The sequence below is a fragment of the Lacerta agilis genome, chromosome 11, assembly GCF_009819535.1.
Source record: "Lacerta agilis isolate rLacAgi1 chromosome 11, rLacAgi1.pri, whole genome shotgun sequence".
In the NCBI taxonomy this organism is placed as follows: Eukaryota; Metazoa; Chordata; class Lepidosauria; order Squamata; family Lacertidae; genus Lacerta; species Lacerta agilis.
The window spans coordinates 3,666,170-3,683,625 of record NC_046322.1 but is presented as its reverse complement, the minus strand read 5'-3'; the positions used below and the strand labels follow the sequence as shown (position 1 = coordinate 3,683,625).

Here is a 17,456-nt window from a genome sequence, read left to right as displayed (position 1 = left end):
TCTTACTGAGAAGAGGATGTGCTGGAGCTTGATGTGAGAGAGTCAATACAAGATTCTAGATATGTACACTTGTAAATTGGCAAAATATTGCTGATGTTTCAAAGCTGAAACCCTGGGTTGCGGACGTTCGAGTTAAGAACGCCCACAACCCGGAAGCGTTTCCAGAGCGCGCGCAACCCCCAGATGCGCAGAACGCTTCTGAGCACTTCGCGCATGCGCAGAATCGCTCAAATCGCGCTACTTCCAGTTGGGGGGGGTTCGTGCGTGCAGGATACGCATGCCCGTGTTACGCACAGCGACCCGGAACGGATTACGTGCGTAACCCGGGGTTCCACCTCCATCTTGGAGTTGGCCTCCCTCCTTTACCCTCTTCTCCTCCTGTGAACTTTCTATTCTTCTGTTTTCTCTATTGTTTTTATCTGAGCCAGCTTTCATCATCAAGTTGGAGGTACTCTATCCTCCTTTGCACTTACACAACCTCTTTTCCCTGTTTTTGGGGTTCAGAATTTGGAGGAAGCCGTCACTTTTAGTGGATGTTGACTGTGAAATGAATGGCATTTTTAACAATATGAAAGAAAAAATGTGGAAATCCAATAAATATCTGAATTTCAAAACCATGTACTTGGTTGAATCCTATTAAAATGGATAGTATGGAATGCAGAGTTCCTTGCTTGGGTTCTTAAACTTGCTCTACTTTTTTATCCAGAGTTGGCCCAGTGAAGTCACAGCAGACAGCTCAGGTCACGACAAATGTACAACCTGAAGGAAGCACAAAAGGCCAGACAAGAAGCCATTGAGACACCAAGCGGGTGGTGGAAGCTAATTTGTTCACCACTGCATGGTTAGAATCATTGTGATAAATGGCTTGCAAAAAAAAAGGATACCAATTGCTTTCACCAAATAAATCCTTTTATCCAAAAGGGAAGAGAAGGGATAAAAAAGTGTTCTGCCATCTGAATCACCGAAACTACTTTACAAGTGAAGGCCATTCTAAGGTTAAAAACAGTAAGACAAATTTGCTGCTGATTAATAATAAAGCCATTCATTTTATTCTTCAAATCTAAAGTAATTACAAGCTAGAGTATGGCAAATGGATTTAGCTGAAGCCATTATTACGTCAGGAAAATCCTTTAAAGAAGAACAGTCATTTAAAAGACTAAACTGAATAATGAACTCTCCTGAACAACAATTATTATGAGATTGATTTATTGAAAGTGCATTTAATCATGCAAGAAATGTTTAAAACTTTGCAAAACAGTTCAGTAAGGCAGCAACGCCAATCACGGGGCTGGCCCAACGTGCTCATTACTGCCGAGGGGGCAGGAGAGACAGGGGAATTCATTTCGGTAGGAGCAATAAAGTATATCAATTTCTCTGAATCCACATTTCTAGTCAATTTGCTACAGTGCAGGCTCCAGCAATTAATGATCTCATTTACCACTTGTGCCTCCATTTAGGAGACCTCAATCTTGGCCTTCTCTTGGGTCCAAGTGTCAGCAAGCAGACCATAACTCAGAAATGCAACCCGTGTGCACAGAACATCCACAACGCCAGGGCCCACTGTAAAATTATCACTGCGGTGTCTGTTTCCACACAGCAAGTTGCATGTTCAAAGCCGCTCGCTAGCCGCGTGGACAGGGGAATCTGCCACATGCAGCCTGAAACCTTTTGAGAGCTGGAACTCATCCATTTCTAAATGAGCACTAAACAATTTCTTAAACTAATGAGGGAACACTATATTACTGAGACTCCCCAGAAAGTATTTCTGTATCAGGGAGCCAGTGCAGACAATCCTTGAGCAAGGAACAACTTGTTCAGAGAAATCACAGCTAGGCTATTATTTCTTTTCTCTCTCCCCAACCTCCCAAAAATCTGGACCGGCTATTCATTTAGGTGCTTAATTTTTAACTTGCCCCATCCCAGTAGCTCTGAGTAGGCCACATTACTTAAGATGTAAATACAAACTTATTGAAAACGTACCCAATAGGAAACAGTATGTATTTAAACAGTAGTTTGATTTGCATAGTGATTTTGGATTCCCCACACCCAATAATCCTTGCAACAACCCTTGAAAGGCAAGTCAACATTAGTGGCGTGTGTCTTGTCTTGGACTACCCAGCAAGTCCACGCTGAGCTAGCATTTTAACCTGGTACTTCTCAGCTCTTAGCCATTATGCACCACCCACTATCAGCTGTTTAGCCAAGCCCCTAAAATCAGAGCAGACAATAAAGGATTCTTAGCCCAGAAAATCCTCCGGCTCACACTTCAGGTGGTTGGAGAGCCACCTGGTCCAATTTGCCCCACTACAAGAACTCACAAAATCTGCCTCTAACTCAATTAACACTGGGTGCCACAAGCAAAGGAAGACTCTGCGCCAGAAGTGCCTGCAGTCCAGGAAATCATTCAAACCTCTGTAAGCAGTGGCAATGCAAGAGGAGTGATGCCTTTGCAAAAACTGTGGGTCTTGGCAACTGTCACAGCCAGGGCTATGGATTTAATAGGGGCCAGAGTCACTGCCTGGACATGAAAGTTTGGCAGGGTGCCACGCTGCATGACAAGACAGCCCATTCGGGATTGCCATGAGCTTCTGTGATGACACCGCTTTGAGGTTTAATCCCACAGAGCTGGCATTAGGGGCAAAATGTCATTCTTTAAGGACACCCTGTTAATCCTAGCTTCCACAACCATGAGCAACCCAATCCGCCTTTGTTCTCATAAGCGTCCGGTATTTCAAGGGACCAGCTAAACCAAGTGAATTAAGACCGAAAGTGTCTTCAAGAGCATTTCTGAGCTTTGATAAATTTAAACACTTAGCATTATTTTAATGCCGGTCTTCCTTGATGTTAGTTTAGGAGTTCATAAAAATTTCAAGGCATGTGTTATTTACTCAACAGCCCTTGACTACGCCTTCTACATTTAACAAGTTGCTAAATACATATATTATTTAACTGATGCCACCATTATGGTTGAGCATATAAATATTCAGGGAGTTTTTAATAAGCTGAGCTTTTATCCATTAGGCCATAATGACTGTTTGGAAACCTTTACTAGTAGGGAGCCAAGATGCTCACTACAGGCACCATCTTGAAAGGCTGGGTACTCAGGAATTATCATCTCTTCTTCTCCATTCTTCAACTAACCGTCTCTTTCCAGAGAAAAAAGAGTGAATTGGTTCAGAATTACACAATACATTCCTTACCCATAATTTGTGAAGTTTTGGCAGCTGAAACGCCCAATGTGCACAGAGTCCACGAAGGTAAGATTAACAAATATTACATTCCTTTCCCTTTACAATTGTTACATGGTGATATTCAGAGCCATGTGGCAAACAGTGATCTCAGTTCACATGCAACTTTAAACCACACTTTTAAAATAAACTATGGTTTAGTGCACACTAGCAATTTGCCGCTGACTGTGGTGTGTGGGAAAGGAAACAAATCAAGAGTCTAGTGAACCCAGTCTCATGGCTTGCTTCCTCCAAGCAAACCATGAGGGCTAAGCCAGAAACTTGGCTCCATTCATGGTTTGTTTGGAGAGAAACAAACCATGAGCCCATGTTCACACATCCAGCTTGTACCTTCACCCACCTGACACAGTCAGGAGCAAAGGAGGAGCAAAGGGCTGGTGTGAATTAAGCCGTTGTTTAACACAGATTGCAAAACAGGGCATTCTGGAACCAGAACAGTGCATTAAATAATATCTCAACCAGAAATACAAGGATATTCTCGGATTACTTGTGTTCCGTGTGCCATAAAGTATTTCTATTCTATTTCTATTCTATTAAGAGCCAGATTCTGAGCCATGTGGCAAGACTGCAAATGTGTGTTTCGCCGTTTGTAGAGGCTATTAAGTACTGGCAGTGACTGTAACCGGGTGCTAAACCGCTACCAAAACTATCAATCATGCACCTGCCTGGCTAACTAAGAGATTGAAGTTGGTATGCAATTTCAGATCATTAATGTCCAGCCAGGCCAAGCACAGCACTGCACGCCAACTCAAGCTAATGGTTGCTCTACGCTACTGGAAGGTAACTTTTCCCAAACTGGAGAACCCACCAGAAATGTTCACAAACACATATTCAAATTTAATTTCTGCATGGAGACATATTTTTTATATTTTTGCAAATACTAGGATTCTCAAGAGTTCCACAAATGCTACGGACTGCAGGAAAAAGAACTCTGGGTATGAAAGCAGCCCTGCCCAACTGCAAAGAAACTGCATGTAGCTTGTATGCCTCTCATCTCTCTGCCTTAGGCCATTAAAGAGATGATCAAAGGCATGATTGACAAAGGTCATAACACAAAGACAAGGTCCATTTTAAGCACATTGCCACCAGCAAGCAAACACACACAGCCACCTGCATAGCATTACGTGGGATCCTGAAATAACCAACTCAAGACTCTGTATTTGTTCATGGCCCCTTCTGAAAACACAGCTCATTCCACACTTCAAGATGGTGGGTAAGGCAATAAAGAATGCCAGAATTGTTTCTTTGCTTATGAACTGAGCATTGTTCATCATAATCTTCCTGATTTCTTCTGCTCAATGCTGATATATATTTTTTTCTTTTACATTTTGTATTATTGAAATGTGCTTTTATAACTTACTGTACATCACTCTGAGTGTCTTGTACGAAAAAGTAACGAATGTGTTTTATAAATATACAGCATAGCTGTCAGGAATAGAGGGACTCCTCGGGAGGAGCAAGGAGAGACAGAGGAGCAAGCTAGAGCTGGGAGGAAAGATAGAGATTCCTCCAGAGAAGAAGAAGAAGAAGAAGAGTTTGGATTTGATATCCCGCTTTTCACTACCCGAAGGAGTCTCAAAGCGGCTAACATTCTCCTTTCCCTTCCTCCCCCACAACAAACACTCTGTGAGGTGAGTGGGGCTGAGAGACTTCAGAGAAGTGTGACTAGCCCAAGGTCACCCAGCAGCTGCATGTGGAGGAGCGGAGACGCGAACCCGGTTCACCAGATTACGAGTCTACCGCTCTTAACCACTACACCACACTGAAGGGGAGTCACTGGGTTATAGGGAACAGCCACCCATAATCTCCACAGATTCATCTCCCATCTCAAGCCCCCGTCAGGAAATGTCTCCAGAAGAGGGGGAGATGGCAGGCTCCGGTATGGCAGGGCAAAGACCAAGAGCAGTCAGGCTCAGACAGGAAGTAGTGATGAGGATGGGAAGGAGGCGACGCAGACGTCATTTTAGAGTGCCGAGCTGCTGGCTTTGTTGGCGGGGCGCGAAAGCCCGCCACTCCGGGAAACTGAAACTAACTGAGCAGTCGTGCCCCAGAGACTCTGTAATTACTTTATGGGACAATAAATAGTTTTAGCTTACCTGAAGGCTTGTCATTACTCATGAGCAACATCTAAAGGAAGAGCAATCCCTGACAATAGCTAAAGTGATTGTCATAAAACAGACACAGCACACACCCATAAACACCCCAACTTAAGTCTCTTGTGACCATCAGCGACAGTCACACACCTCGGTTTTGCGTACATGCGCACGCACAAACACCACCAAAACCTAAGGCACATAACTCTCTTACCCATCCACGAAGAGCATTCACAGGCACCTCGAGCCCCTAAAAGGAACAGACTATGTTTACAAATCTTATATGCTCAAAGCTGTTCATTTGTTCCATTATCTTCAGAAGTCAAGAGCCAAGACTGGTTCAACACAATGTCCCACTAAGGCTAAGATGACAGAAATTACTTAGAAGTGGGGACAGCACAGCGCAACCATCATGAGCCATGAACTTCCCTTACGATTGTTTGCAATCTTGATTAAAACTGGATCTGCTTCATCTACACTCCCCTGGCTATGCTGACCGGCTGCAACCTTCTCTGACGTCAGTGGAAAAATATTCTTCGCATCAGAACTTGGCTTCTGACGTTCTTCTTTACTTACCTTCATGGGGTTGTAGCCACTGTCATGCATGCTCAGAGTCATCTAAATCGAGAGTCATTACCAATTTAGGTCCATTGATTTCAATGGATCTAGTCAGAGAAAAACTCAGCTGGACACAACCCAATATTTCTCAGAAATATTATATATCACTCCTCTAAGAAAGCCTATTAAAATTATCCCAAGGCTATAGGAAAAGAGTTACTGACACAACTGAGCTCCAACTGTACTGTATACGGGGATTCAGCAGCTTTCTTTGGCAAGACCAGTCCACAAAATCCCCTTCTACCTGACAAGCATATAGTGGGATAACCCTTTCTCTCTAGCTAGTTAATGATTTCCCTAGTTATTTTCACCCTCAACCAGTGTTACCATACAGCAAACAATGCAAAATCACCACAATGTTTTCAACTAACCCTGCAGCTGGAGGATAGAAGCTCACATTTAAAAATATGCAAGCATAACTTCTGCACGCACCAATACACTGTCAAAGATAGGGTACCCCAATTGCAGTAGAACCAGATGGCCCCCTAATGTCAACACCAACTCTTCTGATTCTGTGAATTGCTCAAATTCTATGAACTGTTAGGGGCTTTCTCGGCCATTAAAATAAATGCTTCTGGCTACTTCTGGGATGCCCAGTGTAAAGAAACAAAGCCAGGAAGTGTGCGTTCTTGAAAGAAATGCACCTTGGAAACTGCCTGCATTCCCCCAGATTTCTAACACAAATTTAAGAGCTTCATAAAAGTGTCCAGGAGTGGGAGGCGCATCACATATGTGTCCATCCCATATTTGTTTTAAGCATGTCCCGAACAGATGCCTTCCCACATTCCAACACAGCACCAAGTTTCCTCCCCTTCTTTGCAGAAGACCATGCATTTGTATTCCAGATTGATAAGTCATTTACACAGTTCCTTGGCCACTGAGCAGACTTCAAGAGAACTGAAATTAACTGATCAGAGGTATGTGAAGGATTTTGAATCATTCATGTATGATGGATAAGTGTTCGCGTAGTTAAAATTATATTGTTTTAAATTATGTCCTTGTTTTATGTTTCTAGTTTTTATAGAGTTTTATGTAGTGTAAAATCGCATGTATTAACCTTCTGCCATCTTTGCCAGACTTCTCCTGAAAGAAGTATTTATGCTCGAATAGTCTCTCGCCAATAAAGGTAAAAACAAAAACCCAAAGGGATATATTTCCTTCTCGATAGCTCAGTAGCACTCATTAGCATTAATGGAAGTTACGCATGCAGAAATGCGCCAAAGGAGAAAGAATGCCCCCCGGAGTGTGCATCCCACCTCACATCCATAAGCATATGCAAAACTCAACGCCTAGAACACTGCACCGCTAAAGGAAGGAAAGACACTATGAACACAGCAAATAAGTACAAAGTTTCAAACTCTGCTCTAAAAGCATCAAGGCTCAGCCCCCTAATTCCCAATCACACAGTTTGGGGTGCTGCAATGGGGCAGCAGGTGGTTTGCCCCCTCATCAAATAATTCTACAAGCAATGATCTCTCTACTGGGGGATACCAGTGGTGTGGTCAGTACAACACATAATTCCAAGAATGGGCACTGTCAACGCAAGTAATATACTAGGGGTAGGCAACCTAAGGACTGTGGGCCAAACGCGGCCCAATCGCCTTCTCAATCTGGCCCATGGACGTTCTGGGAATCAGTGTGTTTTTACATGAGTAGAGCAGCCAAACAGATCCCTGTGGGGAATCAACAGCAGGACCTGAGCACAAGAGCACTCCCCCCTCTTGAGGTTTCCAGCAACTGGTATTCAGAAGCACCACTGCCTCCAACAGGTTTTCTTGGCTGCCTTCTTCTCTGCAAGGTGCGGGGACTTTCCTTACTCACAGTGGGGAGGGGGAAAAGGAGAGAGATTTACAAGTGCGATATTTCCATTAACTTTTGAACACGCATAAGGCAGGTGCATGTGGCATCACTGGGAGAGCTGTTTCACTTCTGAATCCTTCAGGAGCTGCAGCTCCGCCTGTCCCATCAGGTGATATTCCAGAACAAACTATGGAGTTGGAACTCATGGACTTCCCAGGCCAAGCAGCAAGCTGTCCAGGGGGGTCGGGGGTGGCAGCGGGAGATTCCCAGCTTCCCGCTTGTACACTACGGTCTACCAAGGATACCTGAACAATGTTCTGCTTTACTCACTGACCCTAAAGGTAAAGGGACCCCTGAGCATTAGGTCCAGTCGCAGACGACTCTGGGGTTGCGGCGCTCATCTCGCATTACTGCCCGAGGGAGCCGGCGTACAGCTTCCGGGTCATGTGGCCAGCATGACTAAGCCGCTTCTGGCGAACCAGAGCAGTGCATGGAAATGCCGTTTACCTTCCCGCCGGAGTGGTACCTATTTATCTACTTGCACTTTGACGTGTTTTGAACTGCTAGGTTGGCAGGAGCTGGGACCGAGCAATGGGAGCTCACCCCGTCGCAGGGATTCAAACCGCCGACCTTCTGATCGACAAGCCCTAGGCTCTGTGATTTAACCCACAGTGCCACCCACGTCCCACTCACTGCCCCTACTCTTCCCAAATCCCAGCCCTACATTTGCACTCAATCAGGCTGCAAGGTAGGAAATGACACTGCACCATTTGTTACACACACACCCCTGCCCAAGTGCCTATTGTTCTGTTTTTCACTCAGTGATCAAACCATCAGTCAGTCAGTCAAACTGACAGATTAGCACTCTTAGCTCTGGTTAAGAAATGAACCCACAGTGGCAGTTCAGACACTCCTGTCTGCCAAGGGCCTGGGTCAATGCCTGACCAACACCCTCTTTTTTTTTCTTTTTAATTTGGGCATGCACACCCTACCCTACCCGAGATCACTGTCTGCTGCAGTCGCCAGCAATCTTATTCTGAATCATTCAGCCCATGTCGTCTCACTGTTGTGCAAGTCTTGAAATAAATGACTATGTTGGAATTTCAAATACCGTAATGCCTGGCAAACATCCTGTTTGTTTCAAAGGGGTTTTCAGGGATAAATGGAGGAATTCAGTGATGCAAAGGCATCAGGGCAACTAACACCCCCCCCTTCTCCTCCCTGCCCCCTGCATGCTGTTCTGGGGGTTCTCCTACCCCCACAGAGCCAATTTCAGGGGGCATGAAGGAGGAGAGGGGAGAAAGGCCCATTGTGCAATCAGAAGTCCTTGAACACAGTTTCTACTGAAGAGAGTCGTTAGTTGAACCCTGTCCAGTGGTTTTGGTGACTGAGGACCCTTCTGCCTATTCAATGTTTTCCGAAAAGGAGAGGCAGGGCACATCAAAGCCCACCTTGCATTGATCCGATAGTGTGCCATTTGCTCCAGGTGAGGACCATGCCAGGGCCAACATTCCAGGCACCCGGCAATATCCAGGTACACAATGCAGGCAAAGTGCGGGTGATATCTCTGGAAGCCTGCATTAGCCGTCCGTGAAACTGCTGGAGCAAGATTAAGCAAGAGAGGTGGGAGGGAGAAGTCTATATTTTACTAACGCACAAATTCTGTTTCGTTGTTTTTAAGTTGACAAATATCTATTTCACAGCAAAGCAACATCCTGGGAACAGCTGGGTGGCACTTTCAAGCTCAAATGAGCCAGAAGTGCATGCTGGCAAGTCACCTCCGATTGCTTCTGAATGGCAGCACATGGAGATTTATGCCCGGCTATAAATTAGGACAATTATTTCTCTCTGGTTTGCTTTTTATTCCAGGCAGCAACTCTGTTTTACTCCCCACCCCACCCCACCCCGCTCTTAAATAAAAAAGGATATCTTCCCTTTCTTTGATGATGAGTTCGTTCTGTTCCTCAAGTTGTCTGATCTTCTTCTCAAACGACTCCTGCTCAGCTTTCAGGCGCTCCTCTGTCACCTCTTTTTCCTCACTCACCCTGAAAGAATGAAAGAACACACAAGCTATCAGACAAATATTATGCATGAACACAAGCAGGGAAAGCTTCTGATCAGGGCCAGCCTTAGGCATCGGGGCAATCTCATTCCGAAACATCAGGAGGGGAGGGAGAAATGTGTGGATAGATTTACTACTGCTGCTTCTGCTCATTTACATAGCCCCTGTCATCAGCAGAGCAGCCGATTCCTTTTATTGCTTTCAATCTCACCAGCCGCCATACGAAGTGAGTCATTATTACTGGTGTTTTACCAACGGGGAGCGAACGCTGAGAAAGTGACTTGACCAAGGCCAAACACTGAGCCCACAGGCAGAGGTGGGACTTGCTTTGACTGAGGAGCAAAAGACTCAGGGTCTTATCTGCTGTTGGAGCATATCATTTCCAACTGCAGGTGGAGAATCAAATGTCTGAAAGTTTCCCACCTCATAAAATACTCTCTACACCAGCCTCCACCAACCTGGTGCCCTCCAGTTGTTTTCGACTATGACTATGAGTCGCAGCCTAAAATACCTGGTGAGCACCAGGCTGGTGAAGGCTGGTCCACGTTACATATCATTCTAGGCAAGGGTGGCCCCATGCATGACCCAGGGGTGGACCTCCTGCGCTGTCTGCAGATCTCCCTCTCCATTTCCTCCCTCACCTGCAGAGAGGGGATCCTGCAAACTCTGCTGGTCCCTGACTCTCTCCCCCAGGGACCAGAGGATTGTGTCCTTAAAGGCTGCTTTATTTTGTGATCTCAGCTCTTTTTTTAAGCCAAGTGTTGATAACGTGCTGTCAAAGTTTTAAGCTGATGTTACTGAGGGAGGTTGTTCTGTGTATGAAATAAAAATCCCCCAACACTGATAAACTGGCTGAGGAAACCATGAAAAGCCATGTTGGCGATCAGACTGACAAAGGAATGTGATATATAATAAGCAAGAAAACAAATCTGTGTCTTTTTCATGAACTGTTATGAGCCTCAAAACCAGATACCAACAGGTATACATAAGGAACAGCCTTGGCTTCCACGACTAACATCTACCTCCCCTGCATCTAGTACCATACCAATGTGTGCTGCCACAACTCTAGCTCATTTGCACCACTGGAGAAAGTGTTCCTCCAAATGTTGTAGGGGGAAAGCAGCATCACAGAGTGTGTGTGCGTGCGTGTTTGGCCGGGGGGGGGGGCAGCCCTTGCAAAGAAGATAAGGCTTAGAAGATACAATTACTCACAGGTGACCAAAAAGACAGCAGAGAAAATGGATACACATGCTTTGTCAGATTATGTCAGATTTATGTCAAGGCCTATTCAAGACCTGCTGGAGATTACTGTGTACTTTAGTGCTTTATGCCTCGTGGCGGAAATGCCAAAAATGATTTCTGGGTCTGTCAGGAAGGAAATCACTGGAAGCTAAACAAAAACTTTGGCTCACTTGCTGTACTTCCACTTCCGATTCATCTCCCCAGAACATATTGTTCTACATGTTACTTGTTATGACAAGAGCACAAGCATGATGCAACTTACTTGTGTTATCCTTTGAGAAACTAGTGGTTTTGATTTTATTATTTCAACTGTGCACTGTACTTGTTTCAAATGGTATATCTTTGCGACCCACCCTGGAACCATTTGGGGAAGAGTGAGCTATAAATGCAAATAATGAATGAGCAAATAAGTAAAGGCTTAGGGCAATATTCAACTACCGTGTTGCATCAATACAAGGATTTCCATGCGTGTTGTTGTTGTTGTTTAGTCGTTCCCGACTCTTCGTGACCCCATGGACCAGAGCACGCCAGGCACTCCTGTCTTCCACTGCCTACCGCAGTTTGGTCAAACTCATGTTAGTAGCTTTGAGAACACTGTCCAACCATCTCGTCCTCTGTCCTCCCCTTCTCCATCTTTCCCAACATCAGGGTCTTTTCCAGGAAGTCTTCTCTTCTCATGATGTGGCCCAAGTATTGCAGCCTCAGCTTCAGGAACTGTCCTTCCAGTGAGCACTCAGGCCTGATTTCCTTTGGAAAGGATAGGTTTGATCTTCTTGCAGTCCATGGGACTCTCAAGAGTCTCCTCCAGCACCATAATTCAAAAGCATCCATTCTTTGGCGACCAGCCTTCTTTATGGTCCATGCGTACAATGGTATTTTCTTCACCCGACGCGTATTCCACACTCTGCCCAAATCTGCTCCAGAGGGTTGGGGAGCATGTGGGGAGGAGAGGGAGGGAATATTCTCCTTGCACTGACCAAACAAAAGATTTAACACTATACTGGATTCCTCCCTAGGTGAGCGGAGCTCACTTGAGGTCACCAGGTCAGGTTAACATAAAATGAGTCCTTGCTATCAAAAGAAAAGACCATCTCATCCAATGACCTGTTTCCTGCAATAGTCAACCGTTAAGTATGACTACACACCCCTGCTGCTATTATCCACCAGCTAGCATTCAGAGGAAGAATACCACTGCCACAACCTCCTCCCTGAGCAAAAACATACAAAATGCGGTTTGGTGTCAAAGTAATTTGCCCATCTGTTTGTGTATTTATTCATTTATTGAATTTGTATATTGCCCTTCATCCGGAGATCAGAAGGCGGTTTACAACATAAAAATGCAATATGAGGAAACAAAATGCATAACAGAAAAGACAAAAACAAACCAATAACCTATAACAAACACGTTTAAAAGGACATAGATCAGTTAATCAGCCAAAGGCCTGGTTACAAGGGAAACAGTTCTGCCTGTCTTCGCCTGGGGCAAAACTTATTTTTCAAACGCAAGTCCCTAGACATCGGGTTCCCCCGTCATTTACAAAGTCAAAAACAAGAGCAGATGTGAGAAGAGGCTCGTTTCCACTCATTAACAGTGAGCTACCTCCAAATTCTTAACTAGCACGAGAAAGCAGAATTCTCTTAATTAAGAATTTGAAGGAAAGGTCTCCTACTAAGAAAAAGTGATACCTGGCAAAACAAAAGCTGGTGAAAGCTTTGCACAGTGAGATGAAACGCATCTTAGAGGGGACATTGTGTTTCAACATTTAGACCCCTGTGTTTTTTATCAGGGTGCAAGCTCAATACTACTTCCTTAAGAAGCTTTCTTGAACAGATACACACTTGAGATTTACAACATTTGAACCTTTGTGTGGAAAATGGCTGTGTGGGGCTAACATCTAGCTCAGAGCTTTCCAAATGGTCTGTCGCAACACATTAGTGTGTCGGCCGCAGTGTGTAGATGTGTTGTGTGAATGCCCCCTCCTTCCGGGACTGGAAAGGGGTTAGTTTAATCTCCGGTTTGCTAGTAAAACTGAATTACTGTGCCATGAAATGATGCATGTCTTACAAGTGTGTCACGAACACGAAGTTTGGAAAGCTCTGATCCAGCTGCTTCAACAGACAGTTGAAGGCCAGGAGACTCAGCCACAGAATGGAGATTTGGTTGGAACATCAGAGCTGCCCAGAATGGCTGTGGAAACCCAGCCAGATGGGTGGGGTATAAATAATAAAATTGTTGTTGTTGTTGTTGTTGTTGTTGTTTATTGGAGAACAAGAAGAGAAAACTTAGGCATACCTTTGCCCTGCTGTTCTGACTTTTGTATCACTGTCTATTTTATTGTGTTTAAAAATATATTGTAAGCCACCTTGAGCACTTCAGTTAGTAGGCAGCGTATATATAAACACTCCCAAATTAATGAATGAATGAATGAATAAAATGCAGCTCCACACAGGAGCTTCTGCATAGGCCAGCAAGTGTACAAGGTAAACAATACACGACTGGCCTGGTTACTCTGCAAAGTGGACGGCGTGTTATAGGAATGAGAAGAAAACAACAGTCATGCTAAGGTGCTGGGTAAGAACTCCTAATTCGGATTGGTATGGTTGTCTTTGGGTTGTATTCATTTTACCCAAGCCTATGTACTACTGAAGACCTAAGGAAACTCAATATGCAAATCTAGAAAGGGAGCTTATTTATAAACCATTGAAATAACAACTTTTATTATGTCTACCCACACATTTAGGGACGCGGGTGGTGCTGCGGTCTAAACCACAGAGCCTATGGCCTGCCGATCAGAAGGTCGGCGGTTCGAATCCCCACGATGGGGTGAGCTCCCGTTGCTTGGTCCCTGCTCCTGCCCACCTAGCAGTTCGAAAGTACGTCAAAGTGCAAGTAGATAAATAGGTACCGCTCCGGCAGGAAGGTAAACGGCATTTCCATGCGCTGCTCTGATTCGCCAGAAGCGGCTCAGTCATGCTGGCCACATGACCCGGAAGCTGTACGCCGGCTCCCTCGGCCAGTAAAGGTGCTTAAGATGATTTATAAAGCCCAATGACAACTTGGGACCTGGATACCTCAAGAAGTGTTGTCTCCTGTGCATTTGTAACTTTTGGGAAGGTCCGTTGCTGAAATTTGCTATGCAGCAACACAGGGGAAGAGCCTTTTTGGTGGTGGTGCCCCAATTGTGAAGCTGCCTCCCTTCTGAGTAACAGCTGACACCAACACATATCAGTTTTCTTTAGTGCCTGACTGATTAGTGGATACGAGTCCATTCTGTTATTCTGGCATGGTTTGATCTTTCTTGCCTGATATTTATAATGTGTTGTTTCAGTTTTAATGTCCCCTGCCCTGGGACTGCCTTTGGCAATATAGGGCAAGATAAAAGGGAAAGCAACAAACAAATCAAGCTAAGAACCAAGGTGTAAAATATCTCCTGCTGATCAAAGCATTAGTCTAAGAAATCAGAGTGTGGCAGTCAATCCACAATGCATGGTTCAAAACAGAAAAAAGGAGTATGCCTGCTCTGTTTTGTTACTAGGAATTACACCAGTGCTGGTTAATAGTAATGGGGGGAAAGAACCCTTCCATCTTTTCCAAAGAGAGAAGAAAATTATGGCAAGCATTAAAAGAGTGGAGGTGAAAGAAACTAAAGCTTAACTCCCTCATTACGGTGAAGAGGTCTTTTTAATTATATCCATTAAAATATGATTAGGTTTAAAAATAAAAGGAAAACCAAGTATAAGAGAGTGTTACGCTCATTTTACTTTTCAGAATTAATGTTGCTGCAACTTTCTATTTTTCTTCCAAGAGATGGAAGGTAGAATTATCAAGCTGGCCCTGGGGGGAGGGGGTGACTCAGAGCATTCAAGACTTAAAAAGAATCTTGTTCTTAAATGAGTTAATGTATGTATACAGAGGTGATAAAAAACAATGCTTTCCTATGAGTTAATGTATGTATACAGAGGTGATAAAAAAAACAATGCTTTCCTTAGAAAACAAGGGGGAAAGCATATATATTTATTTAAATGAGGATTTTTTATAAAAAAAAAAATCCCTTAGCATCTCTTCAAAAAATAACCCAGTTTGAAATAAACTGAACACCAACATAAATGCTAATGATTACACTTATGATCTTTTACAACTGAAACACGACCATCTTGGACCCTGAACAAGCAGCTGACCTGCGTGCATTCCTGCAACCCTTCTTCACACACTAAGGAACAAAATCAGAAGCTTGCAGGACCAGGTTTGATATCCTGTAAACAAACTACAGTATGCACGACACATGTTTTGCCACAGCTGGTTTTCAGAGTTCACTACTGGACAAAATATGGTTTATTGCAAATGAAAGCATCTGACAAGGGCATCATCTCAAGGACAAACAGTGAAGGATTGAAGTGGGTCAACTCTTAGTGGCTGCTCCCTGTGGTTCATTCTGCTGGAGATAAAAAGATAAGATATGCCAAACTCAGCTAGGCCTCAGGTCCAACCAGGCTAGATCTCAGTCTGTGATAGCTGCCAGCCAATTATCCCCAAAAATACACAGATAGAAGACAATGAAAATACAATTCCCCCATTGTTCCCAGCACGACTTGGATATCATCGTGACTATTAGGTGACCAACAGACATAGCCTCACATTACTGCTTGTTCAACTGCTTTGCTTAGCAATTTTTATCATAAGCCACTTTGTGAGGGAATGCTCAAAAACACAAGGGTAGAAATAAGTAATTATAATCTCCTCTCCCATAACTTCACCCAGTTCATTATCAGTACCCAAATATCACATTCAGCCCACAAGCTGTGCAGTAGGGAACACAAACAAATAGGCAAACACATGCAAACCTTGTTTTCCTTGTTTTCCATTCTTATTAATAGGAGAGCAGTGATCACATACTCATGAGAACAAGAACCTCATAATGACTCGAAGGAGGTTAAAGCTTTTCAACAAGAAACTCCTTCTCTATCTCTGGTTACAACCAAAGTTAACAGAACATCCGAATTGTAGGATGATGCTATATGAAATGACAAATCTGGATAACAATAGTTATCCCCAACTGACTCCAGCTTCAAGGCGTCAGGAGAACTGGTGCATGTTGAGCTTAGGAAAACGAGGAATGGTGCATAACTGAAGTAGGCGGTGGGCTTGGCTGAGGAGCAGGGAGCTAGAAAAGCATGTGCAAGGCTTCTTAGCGCTGCTTCTGGACACTAGACAGCCAACATACAGCCCACTTTGCTTAATCCTTCAGTCGATTGCAGCAGCACATGTTCCAACCTTTTACCACAGCTTAGAGCAGTGTTTTTCAACCTTTTTTGGGCAAAGGCACACTTGTTTCATGAAAAAAATCACGAGGCACACCACCATTAGAAAATGTTAAAAAAATTAACTCTGTGCCTATGTTGACTATATATAAAGTAATTCTCTTGAATTTTTCAATTTTTCCCACGGCACACTAGTGTGCCGCGGAACAGTGGTTGAAAAACACTGGCTTAGAGGACAGAAAGCAGAGACGATCTAGAGTGCACCTGCAAATCCAGTACTAGGCAACTGGATTATTAAAGGGGCAGTGCAAGTCACAGCCACACAAACAGCAGCAACGAGGCTTTTGCTGTTGCCCTCAATTTGTGTTCAACCAAAGACAGTGTTTGGCTGAAGTGGATGGCCATAGGAAACGACCCTCCTGCCGTCTTGTAAGCTTACATACAGCGGCGTAGCTGATGTCTCTATCCCTGACCTTCTTGCCAGCTAGGTCAGGAAGATACATAACAATTCACTCCTCCTCAGGAAGCTAGCTTGCAACAATGGCAATGGGATAATTAGTAAGCAAAAGGAGCAGGTTTTGAAACCCTGAAGCCTCCGCTTTAAGATTCTGGTGCCAGGTTCCTTCAACCAACTGGGAATCCCGTAGAACTGAAAATACAAACTAGACAGAGCAATGGTACTTCCAGGATGAGTCAGGCAACCTCAGGTCACTCAGTCACTCAAAGGTGTGGAGACTCACAGTTTCAGGAGCACTCCAGCAGGTGCCAAGAGAACTAACTTGTGACTATCTTTCTAATTAACTTCCCCTGTTTAATTTGGACCCTTATTTAGAATGCTTGTTTTAGAAAGTTAGAATATTGCTTTTATATGTGCCTAGAATTGTGAGTGTATGCTGCTGCACTTCTATGATAAAACTACCTTTATAATAAATTCCTTATTTTTATATTATTTCCATGTGGACCCACCTTTGTCGTTTGGGAGGGTTCGGATACATGCCTTTAGGACAGAACTGTGTGTGACTCCCACTGAAGATCCTTTGGGAGGGAGTGTGCTCTAAGGACCACATGGGTGCTGGTTTCACACAAAGCCTCCAAACACACGTGTCTATCAGGCCCCATGTTAGCACGTCACAG

The 17,456-nt window shown here is 44.2% G+C and overlaps 1 protein-coding gene across 4 annotated transcripts in view; it reads right to left on the bottom strand.

The window, feature by feature from the left end:
- KIAA1328 (KIAA1328 ortholog) overlaps positions 1-17,456 on the bottom strand; it is a 192,732-nt gene that overhangs the window by 162,914 nt on the left and 12,362 nt on the right. For all 4 annotated transcript variants that reach the window (XM_033164210.1, XM_033164205.1, XM_033164206.1 and 1 more), the window contains one exon: positions 9,689-9,804. In XM_033164210.1, coding sequence (XP_033020101.1) covers positions 9,689-9,804 — 116 coding nt within the window. The remainder of the gene's footprint in view (positions 1-9,688; positions 9,805-17,456) is intronic.